A 26,856-nucleotide genomic window follows, 5' to 3' on the forward strand; every position below is an offset into this window, starting at 1 on the left:
AAGATGAAGTCATTTGCTTTTATTTCAAGTTTTAACATTCGAAGAATCGTTCATTATGGATAAATCAAAATAAACAATTCAAATCAAATGAAATAGGATGTGTTTTCAAACTTATCTAGAAATAAAATTGAGCGAATTAGAAATATTTGCCCATCCTCTGTTCATCACTTATATGCAGAGTTAAAGAGAGGTTTAAAAAACGAAATAAACGAACAAACACACCCATACACACACACACACATCGTAAATAGCTAATGATACTGTTCTCTGTCTTCAGAAATCTGCAAATATTGCTCTTAGAGCCAGGAGCCACGCCGCTAATTAAGGGGGTGCAACCTATGATTGACATATTTGTCTTAATTAAATAACAAAGTATTTCAATGTTGCACGACAAAAACCCTTTTTTATACTCTTCTTTCTTTCCTTTTCTTCCTTTTATCCCCTCTACTCCTCATCCCTCACACCCACTTTAAAATTACAGGGGCGGTCACCCCTCACTTCCGCTCCTACATAGATGGGTGAAAAACCTCAATGCTTAGCTAAATTTAACGTCATGAAAGCAAAAAAAAAAAAAACAAGAAAAACAATGAAAGCTCGAGTAAAATGTTGAATTTGTGGGGAATTTATTTTGGAAAATAAGAAAGCTAACCGTAAATAAAAACAGGACAACTATAACTGTCTACAAGAAATGAAGAGGCTAACCATTCATAACGGTCCGATTATCTGTGTTTTCTTCAAGATAAAGGTGTTAATCATAATGGTCTCCAATAATCATATTGGGAAAGGATCATTATTCATCAATATTCATCAAGTCAGATGGTCCTTAATCGAAACAAAAATCGCAAGTCACAGTCGAAGAAGGGGTCGCTAGTGATTAAATGAAAGGATCAATATTCAATTATAGAGCTATTACATGTAATAGCTCTATGATTCAATGAAGACAGCTTATCAGACTTAGTAGCCCTCTTCTTGGACCGTATACATTCTTAATTCCGAAGCTTCGTTATTCCGAAGGTTCGTTAATCCGAAAGCGAAATAAGGTTCGTTGTTCCGTAGGTTCGAAAATCCGAAAATGTAATGAGGTTCGTTGTTCATTTCGTCTTCGGACTAAAGAACCTTCGGAATTACGAACCTCATTTCGTTTTCGGACTAACGAACCTTCGGAATTACGAACCTCATTTCGTTTTCGGACTAACGAACCTTCGGAATTACGACTCACATTTCCTTTTCGGATTAAAGAACTTTCGGATATACGCCACAAATGTTCGGATTAACGAACCCTTTTTCGTTTTCGGATTAACGAACATCAAGGTATAGGCAATTTACGTGTTTCGGCACCTTCGGAATTACGAAGTGTAACCTTCTAGGACTGTGAGACTCTGTGTCTATAGGTCTATAATTTTCTCCCAGAACGAAACTTTCTCCGATTTTGATAAGCCGTCTTCAAGGTTCCTCCTAAATCGCAATTATCACTTACATTATGAATTACGGATCATAATGGCCATGACTTCCATGAATAGTGATCTCCTTTCACTTTATTATGAATAGCGGACCTTTGGGAATAGAAATTTAGGCGTATGTTTATTGCTCAAAAGATTAATAACATAATGCACTAGAATATTGACATCAGAAACCATTGTATAAACAGGTCTATAAAATAAGAATTTAAAACTTGAAAACATACATAATTGTTGGTGTCAAACCCAGCAGACGAATAAGGCTGCATTTCAAACTTCTGTATCTTTGACGTTAAACATAACAAACGAATAACATCCGACTACTATATCATGAACAATAATAATCAATGTTACCAATAGCATTAAAAAAAAAGATGAATACTGCATCAAATGTTTATACGAAGAGTTGTTCTCATGGACATTGCACAGCGACACTATGGGTAGAAAACATTACTAAGGAATTGATTGAAATCATTATGAATGTCTGTATGTGATCATAACACCCATCTTTTTCTCTCAGAAAAGTTCTTCATTAGGGAAATACTCTTATACAGTACATAAATTATTTTTAGGCTAATATAATGAAGACTCTCGAAAGAAACGCCATCATCCCCGTACTTTCGGGTTTGGCAAAAGTATACCCCTATCCCACATCCGACGTTGAATGAATCTAGTATATTCTACGTCTCCCCACAGAAGTTCCTGGCAAAACTGTGGAGCGCCCTCTTTTAGAACGTACTTCACCTCTCGTACATCCTTACTACCTTTTCGGCTGAAGTCAATGCATTCTTCTGCAACCTCACCAAGTCTTGTTCTGTAATAATCTAAATCACGCTGAAAATTTGGTCCATATTCTTTAATCTTTCTCCATAATGTTTTGTTAAAATGCTGATATAGTTGCATATCTGCCTTGTTCCATACTTTGATCTTGTCTTGCAAATTGCTAGTCATCTGTAAACGATGACTTGGGCTTCGTATACCTTTTGAGATATAGATAACATCCTCAATGTCCCAACAAAGCAATCGACGCATAAGAATCATAGATTCGTCAAAGTACTCACTGACCATGACAAGATCGAAATCGTTGTCGAGTTTGTGAATGGTTTCAGCGACAGCATCTTCATCATCATGGTATGTATGATCCAGACCCAAATCGAAGAGCTGGTTGTTCTTCGCAAACTGCCAATACCCTCTCTTCACGGAACCAAAGTATTTCTCTGGATCTTGCATGAATTCTTCCAAATGATTCTTTGTCTTTAAACCCATACCTTTACCGAGATTGAAGTATCCAAATGCAGATTCTAATTGGTCGACCGGGTTGCGAACGATTGTAATGTATGTTGCGTTGTGTACGACATCATCCATCTCAGCTTTGTTGAACCGTGCATGATTGGTAATCATATGATAGCCATCGGCTTTCTTCCAACCAATGGCAGAGTCAGAAGCTTCGTGAACCATACCACGTGAGAACAAAGGGCCGTGGTAGAACTTCAGGGCTGTATTTGATACTGCAAATGTCAAGTTTCTATTGAAGCCGTAGCGCTCGATGATAGCTGAAGCGGTGCTGCTTGCAGTCTTGTGTGTCTTGAGGAAGACGACCTTCTCCTTGGGATTGCAACGATATTTTCTTCGGGTGGAATATCTGTAAAGATGCAATTAAAAAAAAATCTTAAGTATTCTGGTCACATTAGAAAAGATATTTTTATCATGATTCGAATGGCAGATGAACACCATTCATCAAGATTTTAATCAAACTGCCTCGATACGCATAAAAAAAAATCACCCTACACAGTGGCGTACCGTGGGTCAGGGCATTTGGGGGCACCTGCAAAAAAATTGTTTGCCATAGTTTTTTCTTACTGTATTTGCCATAGTTTTTTATGGCAACGGGCCCCTAGTGGGCACGCGAGGAGCGCTTAATAGCCACTGTATACTGACCTAATAGAGACATTAATTGGATGACTAATTTGTGTTAATAGGTTAGCTGCAACAAAATCACTGCCATCTTGGTATAGCCAATGAGCTTCCAAGCTCCTTGGTATAGCAGCCAGAGCTTCTTTGTGAAAGTTGTCACGTGTAATAACATAGTACAGTCTGTACGCTTTATCAGTTATCACCACAAACGTAATTTTAAGGACTGTGCCATTGAAAGGATATGTATCTCACTGATCAAATGAGCTGAACGAGCTGAACATTTTTGTTGTTCAGACCTTAAAAAAAGGAAAATAAGCAAATTTTTGTAATCATGATATGTACCTGTCTCAATAAGCGTTCAATGCGAGCGCGAGCTAACATTTTTGTCAATATTGACCTCAAAGGGGACATTTTAAGACTATTTTTTTAAGAATTCGTGAAAAGCATACATATCTCACCATAGTTCATTTAATGCGAGCACAAAACGCGTTTTATTAACCTAAACACATAAAGCACTTTTTGTTGCCATTGTAATCATGAACATGATGCGTATCTCACCTTCAAATATTGCGAGCGTGAAGCGAGAGCTGAAAATTTTTGACATTCAGACCTGAAGAGGGGCATTCTAAGGCTTGTTTGAAGGAATTCATTAAGATCATATGCATTTCATTAACAAAATGATGCGACGCGCGAGCTGAAAATTTTTGACATTCAGACAAGAAAAAGGTGACATTTTAAGGGCTGCTTTTAGGCACACATATCTCACCAATCCACTAATGCAAACGTAAGCATGGACTGGAGATGTTTTGTATTCAGAAAAGCAAAAAAAAAAGTCTTTTTTGGTGGATATTACCTTGAAAACGCGATGTTTTAAGACCATTTAATCCTTGAACAGGATTATTTATCTCGTTAAACAGACAATGCGAGCACCAGGAGTGAGAGAAGACATTGGCTTTAATTATGTTTCCTAAAATTATGAAAAAAATCTTATGTAATAAATATAATATAATAATCTATTACAATATCATATACAATAATTTCTTCTTCTTCCCCAACGTTTTCTTTCATTCTCCCTCTTTTTCCTACTTCCCCCGTTTTTTTTTGTTTTTTGTGGGGGGGGGCACGTGCCCCTTGTAGTTACGCCAATGACCCTACGAAAATGGCAAATTGCTAATTCGTATATTGCCAACTAGTACACTCACAAAATTGTCTACTTTCATTTAATGCCATTCCGTCCATCAACATTTAGTCTAACAATTTGGTCCAATAACCAATTGGTCCAATCATCACTTCGTCTAATCACCATTTCGGCTATGACCCTTTCGTCTCATAACCGGTTGGTCTAATATCCATTTAATTTTCATTCATTTTGCACAATTAACACTTAGTCCAATGAGACCGAATGATATGGACTAAATGGCTATTGCATGGACCAATATAGGTTATAAGACGAAAAAGTGATTGGATGAAATGGCAATGAGACCATGTGGATAAACTGATGGTAGACCAAATGAGAGTAGACGAGTTGGCAATTGGACAAATTGGAAATACACAACGAAAATGACAGTATGAAGCACAATCACAAGTTTGTCTAATCGCAGCTTGCCTTGCAGTTTAAAAAAAAGTCAATGTACATTAATTTTGGTCCAATCCTTTCGTGAATGTCGCGTGAAAAGGATCTAAAATTTGGTTTCATGACACTAGCTGCTCCGGCGACAATTGCTCCGATGGAAAATCCAAACTAAAAATCTAACCTCCAAAACTAAGTAAGACCATATTCTTAGCATGTATCTTTACCCCGGATCTTTACATTATTCTGAACTTTGTTACAATCCTAAATCTAACCCCAAGTCATCTGAGATATTAAGACTGGAGCAAATGTCACAGAATCAAATGTCAAAATAGAGTTTGGGATATAATTAAGGGGTGAGGAAAACATGACAAAGACAAATTATTTTTTAATCTATAGACGAGCGATCAAGTCCCCCCCCCCCCCCCCGTCTGTGACCTGAAACCAATGTTCAGTAATGCTTGATTACCCTTATGTCCGATTTTCACGAACTAGGTCCATATACTTTTTAAGTTATGTCATTTCAAAAACTTAATCTTAGATTAAAATTCGATGTTGACGCCGCCGACATCGGAAAAGCGGTGCCTATCGTATCGCTCTGCTATGCAGGTGATACAAAAATCGGCTCGCCGCTTCGAGGCTCGCAGGTGATGTTCCTTCTGGTCACCCACCCCCCGAAAGAAAAAAAAACTAGATCCGCCCCTGGCATGATCTTTCTATAGAACTTTTTATATCCTCACAGGATCCCCATGGTAACAGATAACATTTGAAGCATATTTCCTTTCTTCTCTAACAACCGGATGGTTTCACTTTTGGCTCATGTTCATGGGCGGAAATAAGTTAAAACATAGTTGACACTATAATAAATATTTTGGTATAGAGTGCAGAGACATGTATTTCAGTTCTTCATCATTTCCATTTATCAAAGAGTTCAGTGAAAAACAAGAATGTCGCTAAGACGAGCACAATAATACGCCCGCCTGTAAAGCAGAAAATGGAGTTGTGTTGGTTAAGCAAGAAAAGTGGAAGGTGGCGACTTCTCCTTTGAACTTCTGACCTCAAAATCAATAGAATTCCTTCAGGGATCTATGCTAGTACCATAATGTATCAGATTATATGAGCCTAGATTAAGTTAAACTAAACTTGTCGCGTCAACAAGGACTTCAGAAGGGTGAGATGAAAATATGTTACGGTGATCTTGACCTTTGACCTTTTGACCGCAAAATCAATAGGCTTCCTAGGATCTATGCTAATATAATAGTTAATACACACCAAATTTTATAAGCCTAGACTACAGAAGTGTAAGATGAAAACATGTCACTGTGACCTTGATATTTGACCTTTCGACCTCAAAATCGATAGGCTTCCTAGCATGAAATGCCAATTTTTCCCAATCCTAATATTATTTGTATAAGTCGTGTGATTCATTTTATGGAACCATTGTTGTTGTGGGGTTTTTGGAAACGAAGTCTTAATTTTTGTGATAGGTGGGGTGGGGCCTTCAATAACTCTTCCGACAACCATTGTCGTTCTGTCTTCTTTTAACATTTTTGGCATTCATGAGCTGATCCACGTGTAATTATTATGTTAATTCCTGAATTCAAATGCATGCAAATTTCAAAGCATTTCTTTGAATTATTGCTTCATTACCACAGTGATTTCTAAGATCCGTGCTAAATGCCTAGCTATTATCAGGATTAATACAAAATATAACGTCATAATAAGCAAGTGTACTTTTATCTGATCATAAAAATACTTTATATTCCGTTTGACTGGGTGCGTACTTTATGCTATAATAATGGTTCTTCAAAGAAAATATACCGAGATCGAGGCAAGAAATCATGTTTAATACTTCATATATACCGTTTTTTTTCACCATGGGTAAATGATAATCCACTCCTCATGAAAACTGACACCTAAATGACTTTAAGCTTATCTGTAATTTACCTTATGGTAAATCATGTTACCTGTTTTCTTGCATGTTAAGATGGGTCTTTATCCGATTCCAAAGCACCCCTGTCTTGGCGGCCTGGGAGAAATATAGATCCAGTCCAATACATGTTCACATCGCCATGTATGTCCATGATGTAGCTTATGGGCTTAGTAATGTCTTTTAAAAATATATACCTGTATATTGCTTTTTTCCATTTCTTTACACTCGGTTTGGTACAGCTAATGGTATTAAAACAATGTTTCAATTTCAAAGAAAAACAAGTGGAATGCCTCTGGCCGTCTCACCTGCATCACGCGATTCAACATAGCAGCAGTGCTGACTTTGAAAACTACTATAACTCGCACAAGATGTTCAGTGATACTTGGTTACTCTTATTTCCACGTTTTATTAACTAGACCAATACACTTTACAGAGATGGTAATTCAACAAATATCCCCAATGTGGCCAAAGTTCATTGACCTCACATGAACTTTGACCTTGATCATGTGACCCGGTCACATGATCAAGTGCAAGTGCAAGTCCTGTGCAAGTTTCAGTGAAACTTGCACAGGATATTCAGTGGTACTTGATTACTCTTATGTCCAAGTTTCAAAAGTCAGATCAATAAACTTGCGAAGTTATGATGGTAATTCAACAGATACCCCCATTATGGCCAAAGTTCATTGACCTTTGACCTTGATCATGTGACCTAAAATGCGCACAGGATGTTCAGTGATACTTGATTACTCTTATGTCCAAGTTTCAAAAGTCAGATCAATAAACTTGCGAAGTTATGATGGTAATTCAACAAATACCCCCCAATTCGGCCAAAGTTCATTGACCCTAAATGACCTTTGACCTTGATCATGTGACCTAAAACTTGCACAAATGTTCAGTGATGCTTGATTACTATTATGTCCAAGTTTCATGAATCAGATTCATAAACTTTCAAAGTTTTGATTGTAATTCAACAGATACCCCCAATGGGCCAAAGTTCATTGACCCTAAATGACCTTTGACCTTGGTCATGTGACGTGAAACTCATGCAGAATGTTTGGTGATACTTGATTAACCTTATGTCCAAGTTTAATGAACTAGGTCCATATATTTCTAAGTTATGATGACATTTCAAAAACTTAACCTCAGGTTAAGATTTGATGTTGACGCCGCCGCCGTCGGAAAAGCGGCGCCTATAGTCTCACTCTGCTATGCAGGTGAGACAAAACTTGTTTCGATAAAAGCAACTGAATACTGTTACGATCCATTGATAAAATAAAATAAAACCATGTTCCTAAGAAGTGTGATTACATTTACATTTAGACATTTGTGAGAAAATTACACAACAGTGCCATCAGTGCAATTGATACATAGATAGTATGATAAACGGTATAGGTTAATAATTGATTAAACGATAGACAATGTCAATGTCTCTCTTTTGGGCCGAAATAATTTTGAATCCTCTTTAAATATTTTGGGACCCTGCTTACAAGCACTGTGCTTATCAAGGATATCCCTCCATTTTTAAACAATATGTATTTGTATTTCATGTCAGATTTTTATTAACACTTATATTTAAAAGATGGTAAATAAATTTAAATTGAAAAAGTGCTGTATAGAAATGTGCCTTGTGCAAAATGGGCCTTTCCTAAAAACTATAAATTGCAAGACTTGATGTTTTTGTTACCCCCCCCCCCCCCCCACCAAAAAAAACAGTCGTATGCGTGTGTGTACATGTATATGCATAATGTATATAGGTGCCTCGGCCTATACTGGTCCGGGAGCGCGCCTGACCATATACACGAAAATCTAAGGTTCGATGCTCGGCACGGTGCATGGATAGGTAACCCTTAATGTGGATGCTCTTCAATAAGGAAATTGCCTCGGGAACATTGTGTTTGTGCGCACATTTTTTTATACTTTTTATACGTTTAATTCATTAAACCGTTCCAATTCCAATGCATAGAGTCAATCAAGAAACATCAAGCTTTACTATCTTCAGAGTGATGGTGTATTCCCGATCTATTTTTTCTCTTCAGTTTCTGAAAACGAACATCGACAAGACAGTATAAAACTCTATCCTTCATCATGTCAGTTTGTTTTAAAATAATATATATCCCTGGAGACCGAGTGCCTCGTGGCGTTACAAATTTATTCATGATGTGCATGCCCGCGAGGGCCTTCATATCACCATATGGGGATGTTTACCCATATTTTTCTTCTTCGATCACCATCTCATATTCCTCTTTTGTGCTTTTAATATGAGAGTCGTTAGGGAGTTATTAGACAGTGTTTCACTGAATATTTTAAACGTAAAAGTGTGAAGAGTGCATTGGCGTCGACTAAAGGGACTTGTAAACCAACTATATGGTGTAGATGGAGTGAGTGCATTAAAGCGATTAAAAAAAACTAATGTAGGCTGTTTATAGATCCGTTCTTGTAAATGCTAATTAAATATCAGATCGGATTGATCATACTATGTCAAGGTTGGGCTCAATTACAAGGTTATTGATCAATTACGTAATTAATCACATTTTTTAGTAATTGTAATTGTATTTGAAATTTTGAAAGGGAATGTAATTGTAATTGACTTCAATTACTGTCAGTTACTTTTGATTACATTCAATTACTTTACGATAAAGTATTTAATTATGATTTGATTTAATGACCAATTTCATGTCAACTGCTTCAGCATCAAAGTGTGTAATAAGCAGAATGTGTGCTCTTTAACATAATTAAACCTTCATCTTGTCAATTTCTCTGTAACTTACAGGTAGAATAATGTTTAAATAGGTGGTGCTAATACATGCAGAATACAAAGCGATTTCATGTGTGACTTTTCTAGAAAGTAATTGAAATTTTGATTGTAAATGACAAAAATAATTGGTAAATGTAATTGAATAAATGTAATTTAATTTAAAAGTAATTGCAATTGAACATTTCTTCAATTGCGTAATTGTAATTGAAAAAAAGTAAAAGAGCCCAACCCTGCATTAAGTACCCACATCACATAAAGTCTTGAATTCGAATTTTATAAGCAGATTGATGGATGATACTGTGATAGTAAGTGGGGTGGAAAAAATAGTCATGTATAGACGATGCAGATCATCTTTCTGATTGTGCATACCTAAATCATGCCTTATATTATACAGGATACATGAACATGCTTACACACCTTGGGGCATGACTCCGCAATATAATGATATGTAAGTCTACACCACATCTGATTTTTATTAATAATTTTTTAATACGTAAGCTTATTAGAGCTTTAATGACAAATAACGATGAGTAACGATCCAAAATTTGAGGGGGCTATAGATACATGTATGGCTTATCGCGTAAAATTAATACAAATGGAATGCCTCTGGCCGTCTCACCTGCATCACGCAGTTCAATATAGCAGCAGTGCTGACTTTGAAAACTACTCTAACTCGCACAAGATGTTCAGTGATACATGGTTACTCTTATGTCCACTTTATATGAACTAGACCAATAAACTTACAGAGATATGATGGTTATTCAACAAAATAAAAAAAAACATGGCCAAAGTTCATTGACCTTACATGACCTTTGACCTTGATCATGTGACCTGAAACTCGCACAGGATGTTCAGTGATACTTGATTACTCTTATATGTCCAAGTTTCATGAATCAGATCCATAAACTTTCAAAGTTATGATGGTAATTCAACAGATACCCCCAATTCGGCCAAAGTTCATTGACCCTAAATGACCTTTGACCTTGATCATGTGACCTGAAACTCGTACAGGATGTTCAGTGATACTTGATTACTCTAATGTCCAACTTTAACGAACTAGACCAATAAACTTTCAAAGTTATGATGGTAATTCAACAGATACCCCCAATTCGGCCAAAGTTCATTGACCCTAAATGACCTTTGACCTTAATCATGAGACCTGAAACTTGCACAAAATGTTCAGTGATGCTTGATTACTATTATGTCCAAGTTTCATGAATCAGATCTATAAACTTTCAAAGTTATGATGGGAATTCAACAGATACCCCCAATTCGGCCAAAGTTCATTGACCCTAAATGACCTTTGACCTTGGTCATGTGACATAAAACTCATGCAGGATATTCAGTGATACTTGATTAACCTTATGTCCAAGTTTCATGAACTAGGTCCATATATTTTCTAAGTTATGATGACATTTCAAAAACTTAACCTCAGATTAAGATTTTGATGTTGACGCCGCCGCCGTCGGAAAAGCGGCGCCTATGCAGGTGAGACAATAGAAATTGTGATCAAGCAAAGTGAGTGAGCAAAAATTTCGACATTTTTATTTGAAAAAACAAATTTTGTGATAGATTTTAACATAATATTCATAAAATTAAATATTTCACCCTTCTCTCTTTCCTTTTCTTTCCATTTTTTTTCCAAAAAAAAAATGTGTCGTGATTTTATTTAATTTTTTCATTTATTTATCAATTTATTAATTATATAATCAATTTATTTATTTACTTATTTTTTCATTTTTGGGGGGAGAGCCCCAAAAGCCCCCATCTATACGCCAGTGTCTATACAGTGGCGTATCACATGGATCATGACATTACTAGTGGGGAAGGAGGAGGGGCACCAAGAGCAAAATATTCAAATCACGTTGTTAAAATCGGTACACGGTGAGTGTAAGAAGACAGTTCGCTTGATGGTACATAGGATATTCCAGAGATACCCTTTTCCCTTTTAATTTGCTGATTTTCTTTCTCTTTATCCAACCAATTCACCCCCCCCCCTCCCGATGCCAACTGGGAGGGGATGGACTGCTGGAAAGAACAGTGTCGTAGCTAACTCCCTGGCCGTATATATAGGGTGTGTTCACAGTGTGAAAGCAGTGGGTTGTGAAAGTGTGACACTTAATGATTTAACAGTGTGACGATGATTTCACACTGTGTATACATTGCGGAACACACTGTGGGATAGTGGATTTTTTTAAGCAGTTGGGGAAGGGGGGCTTGTGACTTTGCTGCCCCCGTACTTAACAGCAGCAGTTATTTATATGTATATACATATATTTTGTCATTTCTCTTCCCTACTAAAAGAATATTTCAGTGCTCTTTGATGTTTTGGTGATGTTGTTTATTTTTTTATTTAACGTGCTTGTGCTCATCAGAGGTTGAACATGGAACCCATCACACCCCATCCCCTTATCCAGTCTCTCTCTCTCTGTTTGTCTATCTCTCTAACCTATCTATCTATCTATCTATAGATAGATAATCTATCTACATATGCATCCATTTATTTATCCGTCCATCCATCCATCTATCTATCTATTTTCGACCTCTTATACTTTATAGGTTTCTATTCATCATTATAATTATAACAAAATATGTGTTCATAAGCAAGCACGGATCGAGGCATTCAGAAATACCACTTGAACAAACAAACATTGTAACTTTGTTCGGAAGCTAAATCTTTCGGTTCGTGTATTATAAACGTGATTTTTGTTTTTATGACCTTGGAAATCATCTCAAATAATATAGACTTTATGCGGTTGATTTCAAATGGAAAAGAGAAGTGACACTTCCCTTAAAGGGATTTACATAGAGTTTACCAATCTTCATAAAAGGTCGTCTGTAACACATCGCATCGCCATAAAATTATTATAAAACATCACTCTTTAATATAACTCATTTAAAGGGGATTGGTCAAAATAACCAATCTATGAGTGAACTATGTGTTCTATACCGAAAAAATACAATCAGCTAAAATTTGATTGTTTTCGCATCTTTGCTCCCATTATAAACGCATTCATCAATCTAGTGGTTAATACTAGAGTGATTATGTTCTACATGGCGTTCTTGTATAGTACATGTATCTTTTAAACGAATTTCTTTCTTATCTATAATATGTATCAAATGGATGCTGATAAAGTGTCATTAAATGCGTACATGTTCTTTCATCTCATATTACGAGTTCCCATATAAAACCTTTAAGTAAGTTGAAGTCGTAACTATGAAATAAATGTTGGCAGAAATAACAGATAATGTTTCGAGAAAAGGGGGCTAAATAGTCGGTGACCACAAGTATACAAAGCATGGGTAGTTAGAATTGTGTACATGTACATTGTACACTAATGTATAAACTGATTTACCATGGACAAATGTAGCTTCATGGATTTATTTGTTCTCAGATGGATGTCTATGCTAACAGGCAAGAGAGATGCAGAAACGATTAGGAAGTATTATAATTGATTAACCAGATCATATATCTTTCATGTCCTCATTAAATCGTCACCGTTTTTACGAACCGGCCTGGAAGCCAAAATCGATGAAAAAATATAAAATGACTTTTTTCAGTATTTCGACTCAATAGTCAAATATCTTTTATTTCACAAATTTGTAGGTCTTAAAACCATTTCGTTACGTCATTTTTGACGTCATGAGACGCTCTGGGTTCATGAGAATGGACGAATGCCGTTTTTACGAACCGGCTTGATACGCGCGCCGCAGCTAGCTCGCCGACTCGCATCGTCTGTTTGCTGAAACTTCGTTTTTACGATCTGGCCTGAGGCGTCAGCTTGTTCAAACTTGCATCAGGTAAGTTGTTTATTTTTCTTATTTAAAAAGGAAACATTTGGAGAAAAATAGCTGGTAGTTATCTTTTAATACTTGTGATCAAAATCAAACAATTTTCTGTTTAAAAATCATCAAAATAAGACGAAAATTAAACCACTTAAATAACTGACATTAAGTTTTTTTATAGTCCAGCCCCATGCGTACTAATCTGTGTTACTATTAAGCATCTAACGGTAGAATGTGTCTACAGAGCTAAGCCTAGATCTACTTAGTCAGGAGACTTCTAAAGAGTAAGCCCATGTTAGTGAATGATTTTTACTCTTTAGAATTCTCCTGACTAAGTAAGATCCACTTGCTGTTAGAATTATGCTGATCTAGACTCGATAGACGTCGACCTCTAGTCAGGGCTGCCAACATCGGATAAATACTAAAATAGTTTAGAGTGAGACTCCCATAGGCCAATGATATATTTTGGGGTCAAAATGAGTGAGATCAATAGAAACACATGCAAATGAACTAAATTTGAGAGTGAGAAAAGACCAAAATGAGTGAGTCTCACTCTAAATGAGTGAGAGTTTGCATCCCTGGAACAGGAGATCCTGCATCCAGAACTGAACCTTATGTAACCTTATGTAGGCCTATGTATTATTAACTGGCAATGATTCACACTAGATCTAGGCTACTCCACTCTGTAGGATAATAAATTCTAGGGAACATTGCCATTGCTTCGTGTCCAGAAAAAAAGCTGGCAGTGGTAGTAGATCTACATGTAGATTCTCGAACTTTAAGTTAAAATCTAACAGTTAACATGGTTAAGTTAGACCTATTCACACTCAAGCACCGAGATATTTCATCAAAATTTTCACTTTAGATATAATTTGTGATAGATCTATCTAGACAGTCTAGACATTAACTAGATCTAATTTCACTCAAAAAAGTGCAGAACTAAAAAGAGAGAAAAAAATAAAGTCACTAGTCGTAGATTTAGAGATCTAAGTTAGACAGCTTACCCCGCCACAAGCTGTGTCGCCACTCGCCAACACAGTGTGTTACCGCGGGTGAATTCATCGACCCGTTCATGTGCTATTGTCACCTATGAGGTCCGTACATGTATATTCGGACCCCATTGGTACTTGGAGTGGGATAGTAGGCCTAAAGTTGTGCCTAACTGTCATTATTAGTCTAATGTGAGATCTACAGACTAAAGTTAGATAGCAAAGGAATAAATATATCTTCTAAATGCTAAGAGTTTAGGCCTAAATGCTTATAAATACTCTTTGTATTTCAGCTGGAAACTGTTGCTTTCAGGTAGACCAATGGGTGTCTCATCAAACCATACCTTCGACAGTTAATTCGCTGTTCATTGTTTGGTGATTTCCAGAGCTGTTGCCTGATTTTAAGAGTGAACAGATTCTTACCTCTTCAAACGCATCTGGTGAGTTTTCATCAACAAAGATTTGGCTATTGTCTTTACTTCCACATCAATATGGGAGAATTGACATTGTACAATGTCCAAATTACACTTGGGGGAGGGGGGGTAGGGGTTTGAAAGGAAAATAATGTAAATTTCCTTTTGGAATAGAATTCAAACTCTCACTCGAAGAAATAACAGACTTGTTTTTGAACATTTTTTGTATGTTTATCTATGATAATGCTTAGCACCGTTTTCCTTAGCCCTGTTCAGTTTCACACTGCATTGCTTAGCACTACAATAATCAGGCTAAACCTGCTTTTTAGCAGGGCTAGATAGTACAATATTCTTTACCATGCTAGCCTTCTTTCATAAAATGCAGTGGGAAACCAAAGTGGGCTAAGCTTAATCCCGGGGAATTGGTGGTGCTAAGGCCCCTCTTAGCCCCACCAATCTCCTCTTTTTTTGTAGTATGCTATATAAAAAACATGTTTCTCTATCCGCTTTATAGTAGAGAAAAATATGTATAAAAATATAAACAAAAATAAGCCTGTTTAAGGCATGACTTATAAATTGATCATGCAAAGAAAAACATTTGCCGGTTACTTATCAATACTATATGGGAATAACAGTTCCTCTGATTACAAAATAAGTCCTCGTTCTTTGTAAAAGTAATCAATTGTATCCATTGTCGCACTGAAATCCAACAGCACCAATACCACTTCTGAGCTTTAGCATGAGCTGCCTTCCAGCACTCAGTGTATTCCTGCTGGGTACCCATTCGCCTCACCTGGATTGAGTGCAGCACAATGTGGGTTAATTTCTTGCTGAAGAAAAACATGCAATAGCTGGGATTCAAACCCATGACCTTCTGGTTGAGAGACGAGAGTCCGAATCACTACACCCCCAATGTTCCATGACTAAGTAATATTAGAAAGTTGCTGAAAAGTTGTCAATTTTTTTTTTTTTTTCATATTTCTTTTCAGTGGTGGACTGTTACTTTCTATTCCAATTATTCATTCTACTGGGGACGAGATGCTCAGTGTCTGACTGTCTGGTGAAGGGCTACTACTGAAATTCCATAAATTGAAGCATTCCAGGAGTGAAAGATGTAAGTGATTTTATTTTGTACTCATTTGTGTTGATCAAGATTTTCTAAATTTGAGAACCATTAAACTAATCTTCACCAGAAGGATGTTGGCCGATTTGATGAAATCTGAACTGCTGTACTTTGGCAAAAGGAAGCAAGTTACAAAAGTATTATTTGTTGGAAATGAGCAACGTGTGTTGGTCATTTACATGGGCATCCATGCAATTTAACAGCATATTTTCTTCAATATCTTTCCATAGAACAATCATTTCTTCCCCAAATTTTGCCTGAATGTGCAGCAATACAAAGGATGTTTCAGAAACAACAATAACTCAAATTTGACTGATGTGTCACTTACTTCCTTTTGCCAAAGTTGGGCAGTGTAGTTTTCATAAGAAGTGGTAAGTACATGTATGTAGGTCATCCTGGAACACATGAAGATGGAAGAAGTGAAAGATTTAAAAGAGGGTCTTTTAGAACATCACACTGTATAGGGGAATAATGGCGGATTCTGAACAAATGTCTATGGTGCATAATCAAGCTCTATTAAGTGTGAATAGCCCAGGCCATCCCGAGGAATCATTCATGCAAGTATTGATATTAAGTTTGAAGTTGTAGTCAACATATTCCAAAAATGAATCTTTGAAATGTTTTGTATTGACCTCAATTATCAAATGATGACAAAGGGATGAAGAATGATGGACGGAAGGTTTGGAATGGTTTGGAATGGTTATATTTACCTTATTTTTTTATATAGAAATGTTAGTCTCCTACACTTTATATACCGAATGTATATTAAGTTCCCCCTTCCCCCCAAAAAAGTGGCTTTCATTAATGTTTATATATAGGTCTAAGTACCTTTTGATAATAGAACATATCTATCTCTTTGATTATCAGTAAAAATTTACAAACTTGATTTGTCAAGCTGTTCAGCTTATAAGGCAAAAAGAACAGTAAATAGTAAAATAGAATTTAAAAATTATTCATAATTATATTCAATTGTCAATTTATCAATATTGGCAACTTTGCTTGCATCCAAATTGAGCAAAACAAGTATTCTCCATTTTCATTACTATTCAAAATGGCGTAAATGAAATGCTGCAGAAATGGAAACCCCAAGCTCTCCCAAGGAAAGTACACAGACTTAATGACCCTCTGCATTGGTGAAACAGCAGTCATTGCTCATCCTGAATATCAGGCCTTCTATCGTATGCTGCCACACTAAGCACCTCAACTTGCTTAATGAGTTGTGATTTTTAATGTAACGTGATTTTTAATGTAACTTTGAAATAATATATGTGTAGATAATGTTTTAATGACACATTGCACTGTATTGCTCTAAACAAGTAAATTCAATAATCTTTGAATTCTTTCTTTTTTTTTTGCTTACTCAATTGCAGGTTTCGGAGATTTTTGGAGACTCCACTTTTGAAGATGAAGGAAAATCACGATCTCTTCTGATAAAGGTATACATTTCTTGTGGTTTGACTGAACTTGTTTTCCTTTGGGATATTGATAGAGAGATCTCAAGACAGTAAACATCAGTCTTCACAATAACTCTGATATTGTATTTACTGTCAAGAGCATGTGATAACTACTCTTGTTGCTTCAGAGACCAAAGCTCAAAACACAATATATCAGTTCTTATTTGGACTGGTATATTGTATTGTCTGTAAAGAGCACGTGATATGGTCTAAAATGTTTTCATGGCAGAGAAAGACAGTTAGGTAGACCAAAGCTCAAAACAGAATACATGTATAACAGATTAACTGTGAATTTCTGTCAAGGGCAATTGGTAAATTCTTGTTGCATTTAGAGACCAAGAAGGACACTTTAGGTAGACCAAAGCTCAAAACAATACATGTACAACAGATTAACTGTGAGATTGTATTTTCTGGAAAATTAAAACAAAATACATGTATAACAGACTGTAAGATTGTATTTTCTGTCAAGACTGTAAGAAGTATTTTTTTGTCCAGAGCAAGTGTACAAATTTGTTAAATTTAGCAAATATGAAAGACTCCGATATTTAAACAAAAGCTTAGATCAGAATACATATGTTGTTAGAAAGACTGTCAAAATGCAGTTTGCTTGAAGTGTGGGTTTTTGTTTTAACCTAATATGATGAAATAGCTACTTGATTTCCTAAACTGGTTTATGTTCTCATTTAGGAATAAATGTCACAATTGCATATGTGTGTTGGGAAAAAATTCATGCAAATATTTTTATCGCATGTTTCTTTTCACAACAAATTTTGAAACTCAGGTTATGAAATAAGTGTCATTTTTACAATTAAAGTTTTGCAGACACAACTTGCTACAGATCTGATTTTTCTTGTCATATTTTATTTGCAATCAAATCCACTGCAGTACAATTAACAGTCTTGATGTTGCTTGATTTTATTTATGGTGCTTTGAACAGATCGTAATATATTCATGCTTGAAATTCTATATATTATCCTCTGCCATGTACTTGCCAAATAGTATAATGACTACTCACGATCCGTCTTTCAAGACTAGTTTGCAATTCATGAAATATTTTCATTTGTTTTTATTTGTTAAACTCTGAGATTATCTATTATTGTTTTGTATTTATTTAAAAAAAAGTGTTGTTTGTTAGAAATGAAATTATGACCCTTTGGGTTTCATGTATTAATGGTCAGTTTGTCATTGCTAAAATGTTCATACTCTTCATTTAAAAATGTACATACTCTTCATTTAAAAATGTACAATGAAATTAAATATACATCTCTGTGAAAGGTCAATCTAACTGCTTTGACCAAAATCCAGTAGTTGTAATTTTCACACACAAGAAGTAAATTAAATTGGTGTACACGTCTGAAAGATTCTAAACTGGTTATTAAAAAGACATTTTTTCAATATGGAACCACTTTGGAACTTGATTTGAAAACAAAATAGAATAATGGGCATGCAAATCTTTCTGCTAAACTTATAATTTTGAACAGACACTGTAACATTACAACACACACAAAAGAAAATGGCAGTAAGAGGCAAGAGATCTTTTAGATTACACAGAACATGGTGAGAACATTCTAGGACACCATCATGCATTTGTGTATTATGTACAATTTACTGTACATAGTGTGATCAATTTACTGTACATAGTCATAGTGATGCATGGAGTTTGATTTATTTTTAAAAATGGTTAATGTTTTAAAATTAGTGTTTAATGTTTAAAAATGTTCGACTGGAATCTTAGTAATAATATGTGTACATAAAATGGTTTATCTTTCACCTTCTTAAGTGAGTTTACAAAATAAATGGAAATGATTGTTGCCATTTTTGTATTTGAATAATCAAACCTGCAGTCGATTATTAAGATATTCATTAAACAGAAGAGAATAAACTTTTATCTAGGTAAGAGAAATAAAATCATAAATGTTTATACTGTATGCAAATAATAAAAGTGCATTTTGATAATATAGACTTATAAAACAAATTTATTAAAAAACAGGTTTTCAAATGCAGTACGCTGTCATACGTTGTACATTCAAATATGTACACAGATATATCCTTGTGTCAATGGCAATGAGGGTGATAATGTGGGGTGTTTTTCTTTGTTAGGCAGGGGCATTTTTAATCTAATTGATAAGATGTGTGTTTTATGTTTATATGAAGTGCTTCTTTTAATTTTCTTATAAGAATCTCAGTTATAAAACTTAACCAAATTGGTGTAATTTCCTGAAGTACATTTAATGTAAAGTTGGTATATAGGAGACTGAGGAATTAGTTAATGTTAAAGAAAATGAAGATGTACTTTTATATGTCTCATTGTGGATGTTGACATGGTTTTTGTAAATGCAGGTATATTATCTATATGAATTTTTAATGAGTATTTTCATTGTGTATCCTTTCTAACATTTGATATGATTGAAACAAATTTCTATGATCTTGTGTTGTCTATGTTTGGAATTTCAATTAAAGGTGTATTTTCATCTTTTATTCAAATGTTTTAGAATTTACTTGAATTTTCCTAATAGTAAATTTAGAAAGAAAAAAAAGGATAGTTTAGTTGTTATGCATCACCAAAAGAGAGGGTGAATGAAATGGAGAGGGACACAGCAGTCAGGAAAAAGAGAGGGGATGATTATGAATAAGGTGATAAAGAGAGGGCAAATGAACAGGTAGAGGGGTTGAGAAGGTATAGAGGGGGCTATGAAGAGGAAGAGAGTTGTCCTGAAACAAAGGTTGACAGATGGATCAAGGGATATCAGGAAAAGAGGAAAGAGGGTGAAGGATAGGAAAAGACTGGGGTTATACAGGAGAAGAGGAGGGGAGCAGAAAACACAGGAATTGGGATGGGGAGTGATTGACCGTCGGGACAGAAAAGGAAAGACTGGAATGAGAAAAAAAGAGGGGTGATAGAAATGATTCATGAGAGAATGGAAGAGGATGTGAACAGGTGAGGAGAAAAGGGAGAAAACATCTACAGAGTCGAGAAAGGGGCATCTAAGTAAAGAGAGAAGAGCTACTGTCATGACTGTAGGGAATAAAAAAATTGGGAGAAATTAGCGGGGGGGGGGGTAGAGTTCTGAATTGAAATTAAGTTGAGACATAGGATATGCAGATGGAAGGCAGAGCACAAAGGAAACGTGTATATAATGCAGAATATGGAAAGGGTGATGGACATTTTGTCCAGGAATGGAACCATTGGCGGTGAAACGACATTTGCTCCTGCGACAATTGCTCCGGGTTTTATTTAGTCTAAGATATAGGGTTAGGGTAGCAATAGGGTTTTATGTTAGATTTAGGGTTAGGTTTATGATAGGGTATAGTGTTAAATCCAGGGTTGAAGTTAGTTATTCAATTAGTGTGTGGAATTTATAGCGGAACAATTGTCGCCGGAGCAAATGTCATGGAACCATTTGGTGTACTATTTCAATCCAATTCATATTGGGAATTAAATACAAACAAAACCAGCCCCGGTTATTGGACAATATAGTTCATTTTGTGACAATCACCTGGATTAATGTATCATCTTCTAGTTAATACCCATCATAGTTTATAATGTACCATAATTATCTCAATTTTATTCTTGCCAATAAGGTTATATTGTACATTAACCGGGGCTGGTTTTGTTTGTATTTAATTCCCAATATGAATTGGATTGAAATAGTACACCAAATAGCCGCAAAAATGAGAAGTAGGTCTAATATTAATTTTGGAAAGGGTATTCAAAGCAACGCTTGGCGCGCGCTGCAATCTTTATTACACAAGCATATGACGAGCGCGTACGGTGCGTCGAGCGCGCATCATCCAGGCCGGTTCGTAAAAACGACATTTGTCACATTGCACTGTGAAGACTCGGCTTCGCACTGTGCGAAGCCAGTTCGTGGTAACGGGCTTCAGTGGGGATTTCAACTTTATCGTTTTTACGAACGGGCTTGGACGAATGAGGCATTATTATTCATTAACAAATGGGTTATATCGATAAAAAATCATATCACATGAATTCTTTGATAGTGTTCTTTCCTGAAATCCAAAATTAACAGATATTATTTACTTTTACCCGATGAAAATAGCGAAGAAACAAAGTATAAACTTTAAACGCATTTATCTCGAAACTCATTCTATCCGCAAAATGGGCCTCCAGGCCGGTTCGTAAAAACGGTGTCGAAATGTATCACTGTAACAGGCATATCAAACAAAGCGATCCAAAGTGCATATTAACATTAATTGCATATCAAATTAAATTTGCTGTCTGATAAAACGAAAAAAATGGCGACAATTCATATATTTCTGCATGATGGAAAGGCAAGGAATTATAAAGCAAACAACACTATAACAATTCAAGGGGAAGTTCAACCTGACGAAAGGTTTACTGTCAAAAATACCAGAGAAAAAAATAAAAACAATGGTGAATGTTTAAGGAAAATCCATCAAAGAATAAGAAAGATATTAGAATTTTAAGTTTTTATTTGTGACGTCATATTGAGCAGCTCAGTGCTCCATAATTGTTTTGTTAAAGTAATATAAAATGCGGAAATTTCAATTATTGAAAGGTTCATGGTGAAGATGTTGATATATTATCATGAAGGTAGAATAAAATCACTTTCAATTTTTCGAGAAAAATTACATTTAATTGATTTTTTACATACATGATATTGGGAAGCTGATCGCATATGATGTCACAAAAAAAAGATAACTTTCCTCAAAATTTTACCAATGTTTTTTATTACTTTTTCTGCGATTTCTGCAATGAACTCTTCGTCAGGGTGAAATTCGCCGTTAAACTTAGGAACACCATGCTTAAAATCATTGCAGAATGCACTACATTACCTGTCCATCCATAAGATAGCCATCCGCCCTGATTATGATGGTTTCATAGGTCACACTTCAATGGGTAACCATCAATAAACCTATTCAATATTCATTCGTATTGTTTGATTTTATTGTCTTATCATTAGGAATGGGCTATAAATGGGTGGTTATTGTTTTACTGTGGCATTAGGTTTTTGTGTTCCTTTTACTTTATCTCAACATGAAATGACAATATTTTTGTCTCGGGTCAGAGAAAAAAAGTGTGCCTGGCCAAAATCCAAAATGGCCGCCCCCTCCATTCACAATTTTTGGCCACAATAATTTTTCCCCCTAAATTTAGTACTTTTACACCATTATTTATAGAGTTAATAGCTGATGTTACCTAAATTTACATATTTTTAGACCCCTTTTTCAGCCAAAAGTAGGTTTCATCGTCTTGGGGTTTTTAGATATTAGACGATACGAGTTGAATAATAGCAAGCGGCTTCATATATATTCTTTTATTCCTCTAAAATGGGTTTACGGATATGTGCAAAATATGTCTATAAAAATGTCAATTATATACAATGTACTCTACATACTACACTGCATATATCCATGCATTAACTACCATGACATATAACAATGCCTGTGTCTTAGAAGTGAGCTCTTGATGTTTAGAATCAGATTGAGAATTGTGAATTCTGATTGCTGGCTTGTCAGCTGATATACAGTACATGATGTAACCCGATGTAACATCAATTACATATAAACATCACTATACGTACATCACATTTTAGTTCTTGTCTTTTTCATTTTGATTTCTTTCTATTCCTGGTTGTTGTGTCCAACCCTATGTTCATGGGGTCAAGTAACTACCAAGGTAATGCTGATTAAAAGCCAATCAGAATCAAGAATTCCATTGGATGGCAAAGTTACCATAATGTTAACTTTTATGCCCAGAATAGTTCCAGTATAGATGCAATCATGCAGGGTTGACTGTAATCCATTGTTAATATTTCCCTCCCTGTGCCGCTTGAATAAGCATATTTCATTTCACTAAACATGTCTACGATTTCTGAGACAAACCATAGATCTTCAATTACTGAGCCATCTAATTCCAAACCTCAGGAGCTCGCTTCTGTACTGTGACACTACACAGGTGTAGTTTATTTACAGACATGTTGTCTGTCATGGTGGCCATGCTTGTATGTAGTGCAGTATGTACAGTGCATTGTATAGATAGATAAATGACATTGTTTTATTTGATAAGATATATTTCGCAAATATCCGTAAACCCCATTTTAGAGGAATGATAGCAATAAAGCTATATGAAGCTGCTTGGTATTGTTCAACTCGTATCGTACCTTTACCTAAATAAAAGTTAATATCAGAGAACCACAAGACAATGAAATCCTCTTTTTGGCTGGAAAGGGGGTTGTTAAATCTAGGTAAAATCACATTTTAACTCTACAAATAATGGTTTAAAAGTACCGGGTACTAATTTTAGGAAAAATAAATTGCCTGCCTACAAAAAAGCGAAGAAGGGGGGGGGGGGTTGGCGGCCATTTTGGATTTGGCCCGGCGAACTTTTTTCTCGGACCCAAGACAAAAATAAATTATTGTCACGTCATTTTGAGATATTTTTTTATTGTACGTTTGGGAAAATATTTCTTTTATTGTATGGCGTCGGCTTCGATACTTTTTTTATCAATCCAGTCCTCATAAAAAAAACACAGCAAACTCTAATTTTGTAGTATGTTTTTAAAGTTTATCTTCACATCTACCTGACTACCTCTCTCTATTAATGTATGATTGTCCTAAAATAATTTTCTTCGATTTTTCTGTATCATTTTGAGCTGGAGATAAAAGTTATTGAGGTTTTAGAATCATGGGGATCGGCTATAGCACTCCACTCCACCTGAAATTTGTCAGGAGTTATTAAAGATAAAACTTAACTTTTAACTTAAAAACAAAATCTTTCTCCTCCTACCGAGGTGTAACAAGTCGTAGTATAGTGGAACAGCCATGGAATACAAAGGATCGAGGACGATTTGCCGCAAATAATATTCAAGAAAGTTTCGAAAATAAAGTTTCTCCATAGACTACAGCAGAATACTAGTAATGAGATGCTTGTACAGTAATACAGCATAGGGGAAGGCGGGGTAAGTTGAGCATAGGGGCAAGTTGAGCCACCAGCCCCAGGCCAATAATGAATGAGTCAGACATTGTGGTGGTGTCATGTATTGATGACCCATAGCATAATCCCTAACCCCACCACATTGTTTTCAACTTTGAAACAAAAAGTAGTTTTTTAGAGGGAAAAATATGAATTTCAGCCAAAAAAAGAGTGTGAAATAGATAAGTGCTTTATAAACACACACGTCTTTAAATATAATAAAGACATGATAACAACATTATTAGTCCAGGTATGGATCTTCATTCTTGTCATAGTCTTTTATAGGATGGATGCATAATAAATGTGTGGATACTAAATTATCGCACTAAGTTCGGACTGGGGTAAGTTGAGCCAAACAGCATGGGGCAAGTTGAGCCATGGTAATTCCTATGGTAATGTATCTTAAAAAACAAACAAACCATAAAAATCGATTGAAATGCTGGCTGAAAGGAGCAAATTTACATGACTGCTCTTTTCCTTTTAGAGGATGTTAGTATTTATAGAGAATTAGCAAGTGAAAAGACTTAAAACAAAAAATTGAAATGCTGGTTCTCCCCTCATACATTTTGTGCATAGTTTTTGTGGCTCAACTTACCCCAGAAGGTGGCTCAAACTTACCCCATATTTAGGGCAAGTTGAGCCATTTGACATCGTTTTTTTCAAAGGTCACGATGACTTTCAGTGTGGGGATAGAAAGTTATATATAGGTGGAAAATATTTCAGAAGAATTAAATTTCAAGGTAAGGTACTTATTTCGACAAGATTATTAATCATATCAATTCTAACATGCAAAAAGCAAAAACTGTCACAACTTACCCCGCCTTCCCCTATTGACTGTACAATACAGTAGCCAATTAAATTAAAGAAATAGGCACCCAAAATAACAATCGCTCCAAAGCAAGGAGAATTAGTATTTACTTATGACTGAGACCATATAACTAGACCAAATTTAAGTATGAACAAGAAAGGACTAACGCAAGTCAGAACATTAAAAACATATTTAACATGCATAAGAAGTCCGGCTAAAAAAAAAAACAAGCAAAGAACGTATTAGATAGAATAATAGTATCCTAATTAAAAACTAATATAAAATAGGGGGTCTATGGAGTTAGTTACCTAAAATCGTCTGAATTTCGAAGATACACTTCATCGTCTTGGTGATATCTGGAAGCGTCAAACACACCATTGTGATGGAGTGAAAAGATGAAAAGAATTGCCAAGATGACGTAGCAAGCTTTCCGAATCGAAAACCTTGTCCATATGAATGACATTGTGGATCCAGATACGTACTCCGTTACGCGTTACCGATGGCATAAACAGACAAGTTTTTTTTTTTACTTCGATTTTGACTAGGCCTAAATCAAGTCAGGGTTTGCACGAGTTGTTTGATTCTACCAATTCCAAGTCTTAAGTTAGCATGCGTCTGACTCTGATCCCATGATCAAGCACCGGGTGGCGATGGGCAGGCATTCAAAATCGATGAAAATAAGTTTTGAAAAAAAAAAACTTGCTCGATATCGATAAGGGGGATATTAAGGCCTAAAAGCCAGTTTGTTCTCGTCTATCGCCGCCAAGACTGATGAATATCCGCTTGTCAGTGTTTGTAGACTAGTCACTATATCACAGAATTATTGGTAGCAAACAATAGCCAACGATATCAAATGATTCAAAAGCAGAAATCATCCAGGCATATCATCGATGTTTTTGACGTCCGCTGTGCATGTGCGCATATATATATGTGTAGCTCGACGCTAGCGCTATCAAGATCTACTGTAGATTTGAGAAGTTGCTAGCTTGAATATGTACTAATAGCTAGCTCAGCTCCATGCTTGCATGTAGTGCCGGGCCAGCGGTGCCCGCGGGACGTGACCGGTGCAGGTGGACGTGGTTTACGTTTGCGACCTCACCACCCCGTACCATAGCGCTACGTTCGCATGATATGCGCTATGCATGAAGCATTTAGAGACTGCGATGCTTAAATCAGGTCCAACCGGATTCAGTAAACAGTTAAACAAAAGGAGGCTTAAACGAAACGTCGATAAGATCTTCGTTGTGTTTATTGTATCAATCAAAAGATGTTTGCTTTGGAATGGACAGTAGTTTAATTACTAGTATTCCACGTAACAGGTAACATAGGTTTCTGACCGTTTTACTCGACAGGAACAGCACTGGTTGATATGACTCTTTAACATAGTTACTTACTGAGGGGAATTGATATAGGATTTATCACTGGTGCTTTATTCCTGGACTTAAAACGTGTATTAGACTCAGTAAATCACAAAATGTTGCTGTAGAAATTAAGAAAATTAGGGTATAGGCCTAAAGGACAAAGTATTGGAATGGTTTAAAATCTATGTAAGTGATCGATTACAATGTATCGTGGTTAATGGTAATCCCACGGCATCAGGGTCCCCTTTGTTCCAATTTCATTAATGACCTTTTTATTTGTTTAACTGTGAAAGTACAAAAATTTGTACGCTGATGAAGCAACAATTTTTTGTTAAGGC

The 26,856-nt window shown here is 35.8% G+C and overlaps 1 protein-coding gene and 1 long non-coding RNA gene across 2 annotated transcripts; one reads left to right on the forward strand and one right to left on the reverse strand.

Annotated features, from left to right (window-relative positions):
• Positions 1 to 606: 606 nt before the first annotated feature.
• On the reverse strand, positions 607 to 26,337 carry LOC121409158 (galactosylceramide sulfotransferase-like). Its single transcript, XM_041601003.1, has 2 exons — positions 25,466 to 26,337; positions 607 to 3,099 (listed from the first exon to the last, which is right to left on the reverse strand). The coding sequence occupies exons 1-2, from the start codon at positions 25,618 to 25,620 to the stop codon at positions 2,064 to 2,066; spliced, it is 1,191 nt and encodes a 396-aa protein (XP_041456937.1). The 5' UTR covers positions 25,621 to 26,337; the 3' UTR covers positions 607 to 2,063.
• Positions 13,121 to 19,104, forward strand: LOC121409159. Its single transcript, XR_005969128.1, has 4 exons — positions 13,121 to 13,430; positions 14,698 to 14,844; positions 15,807 to 15,931; positions 17,311 to 19,104. It is a non-coding gene; the product is annotated as an uncharacterized LOC121409159 (long non-coding RNA).
• Positions 26,338 to 26,856: the final 519 nt, after the last annotated feature.

This window comes from Lytechinus variegatus, chromosome 2 (assembly GCF_018143015.1).
Source record: "Lytechinus variegatus isolate NC3 chromosome 2, Lvar_3.0, whole genome shotgun sequence".
Classification (NCBI taxonomy): Eukaryota; Metazoa; Echinodermata; class Echinoidea; order Temnopleuroida; family Toxopneustidae; genus Lytechinus; species Lytechinus variegatus.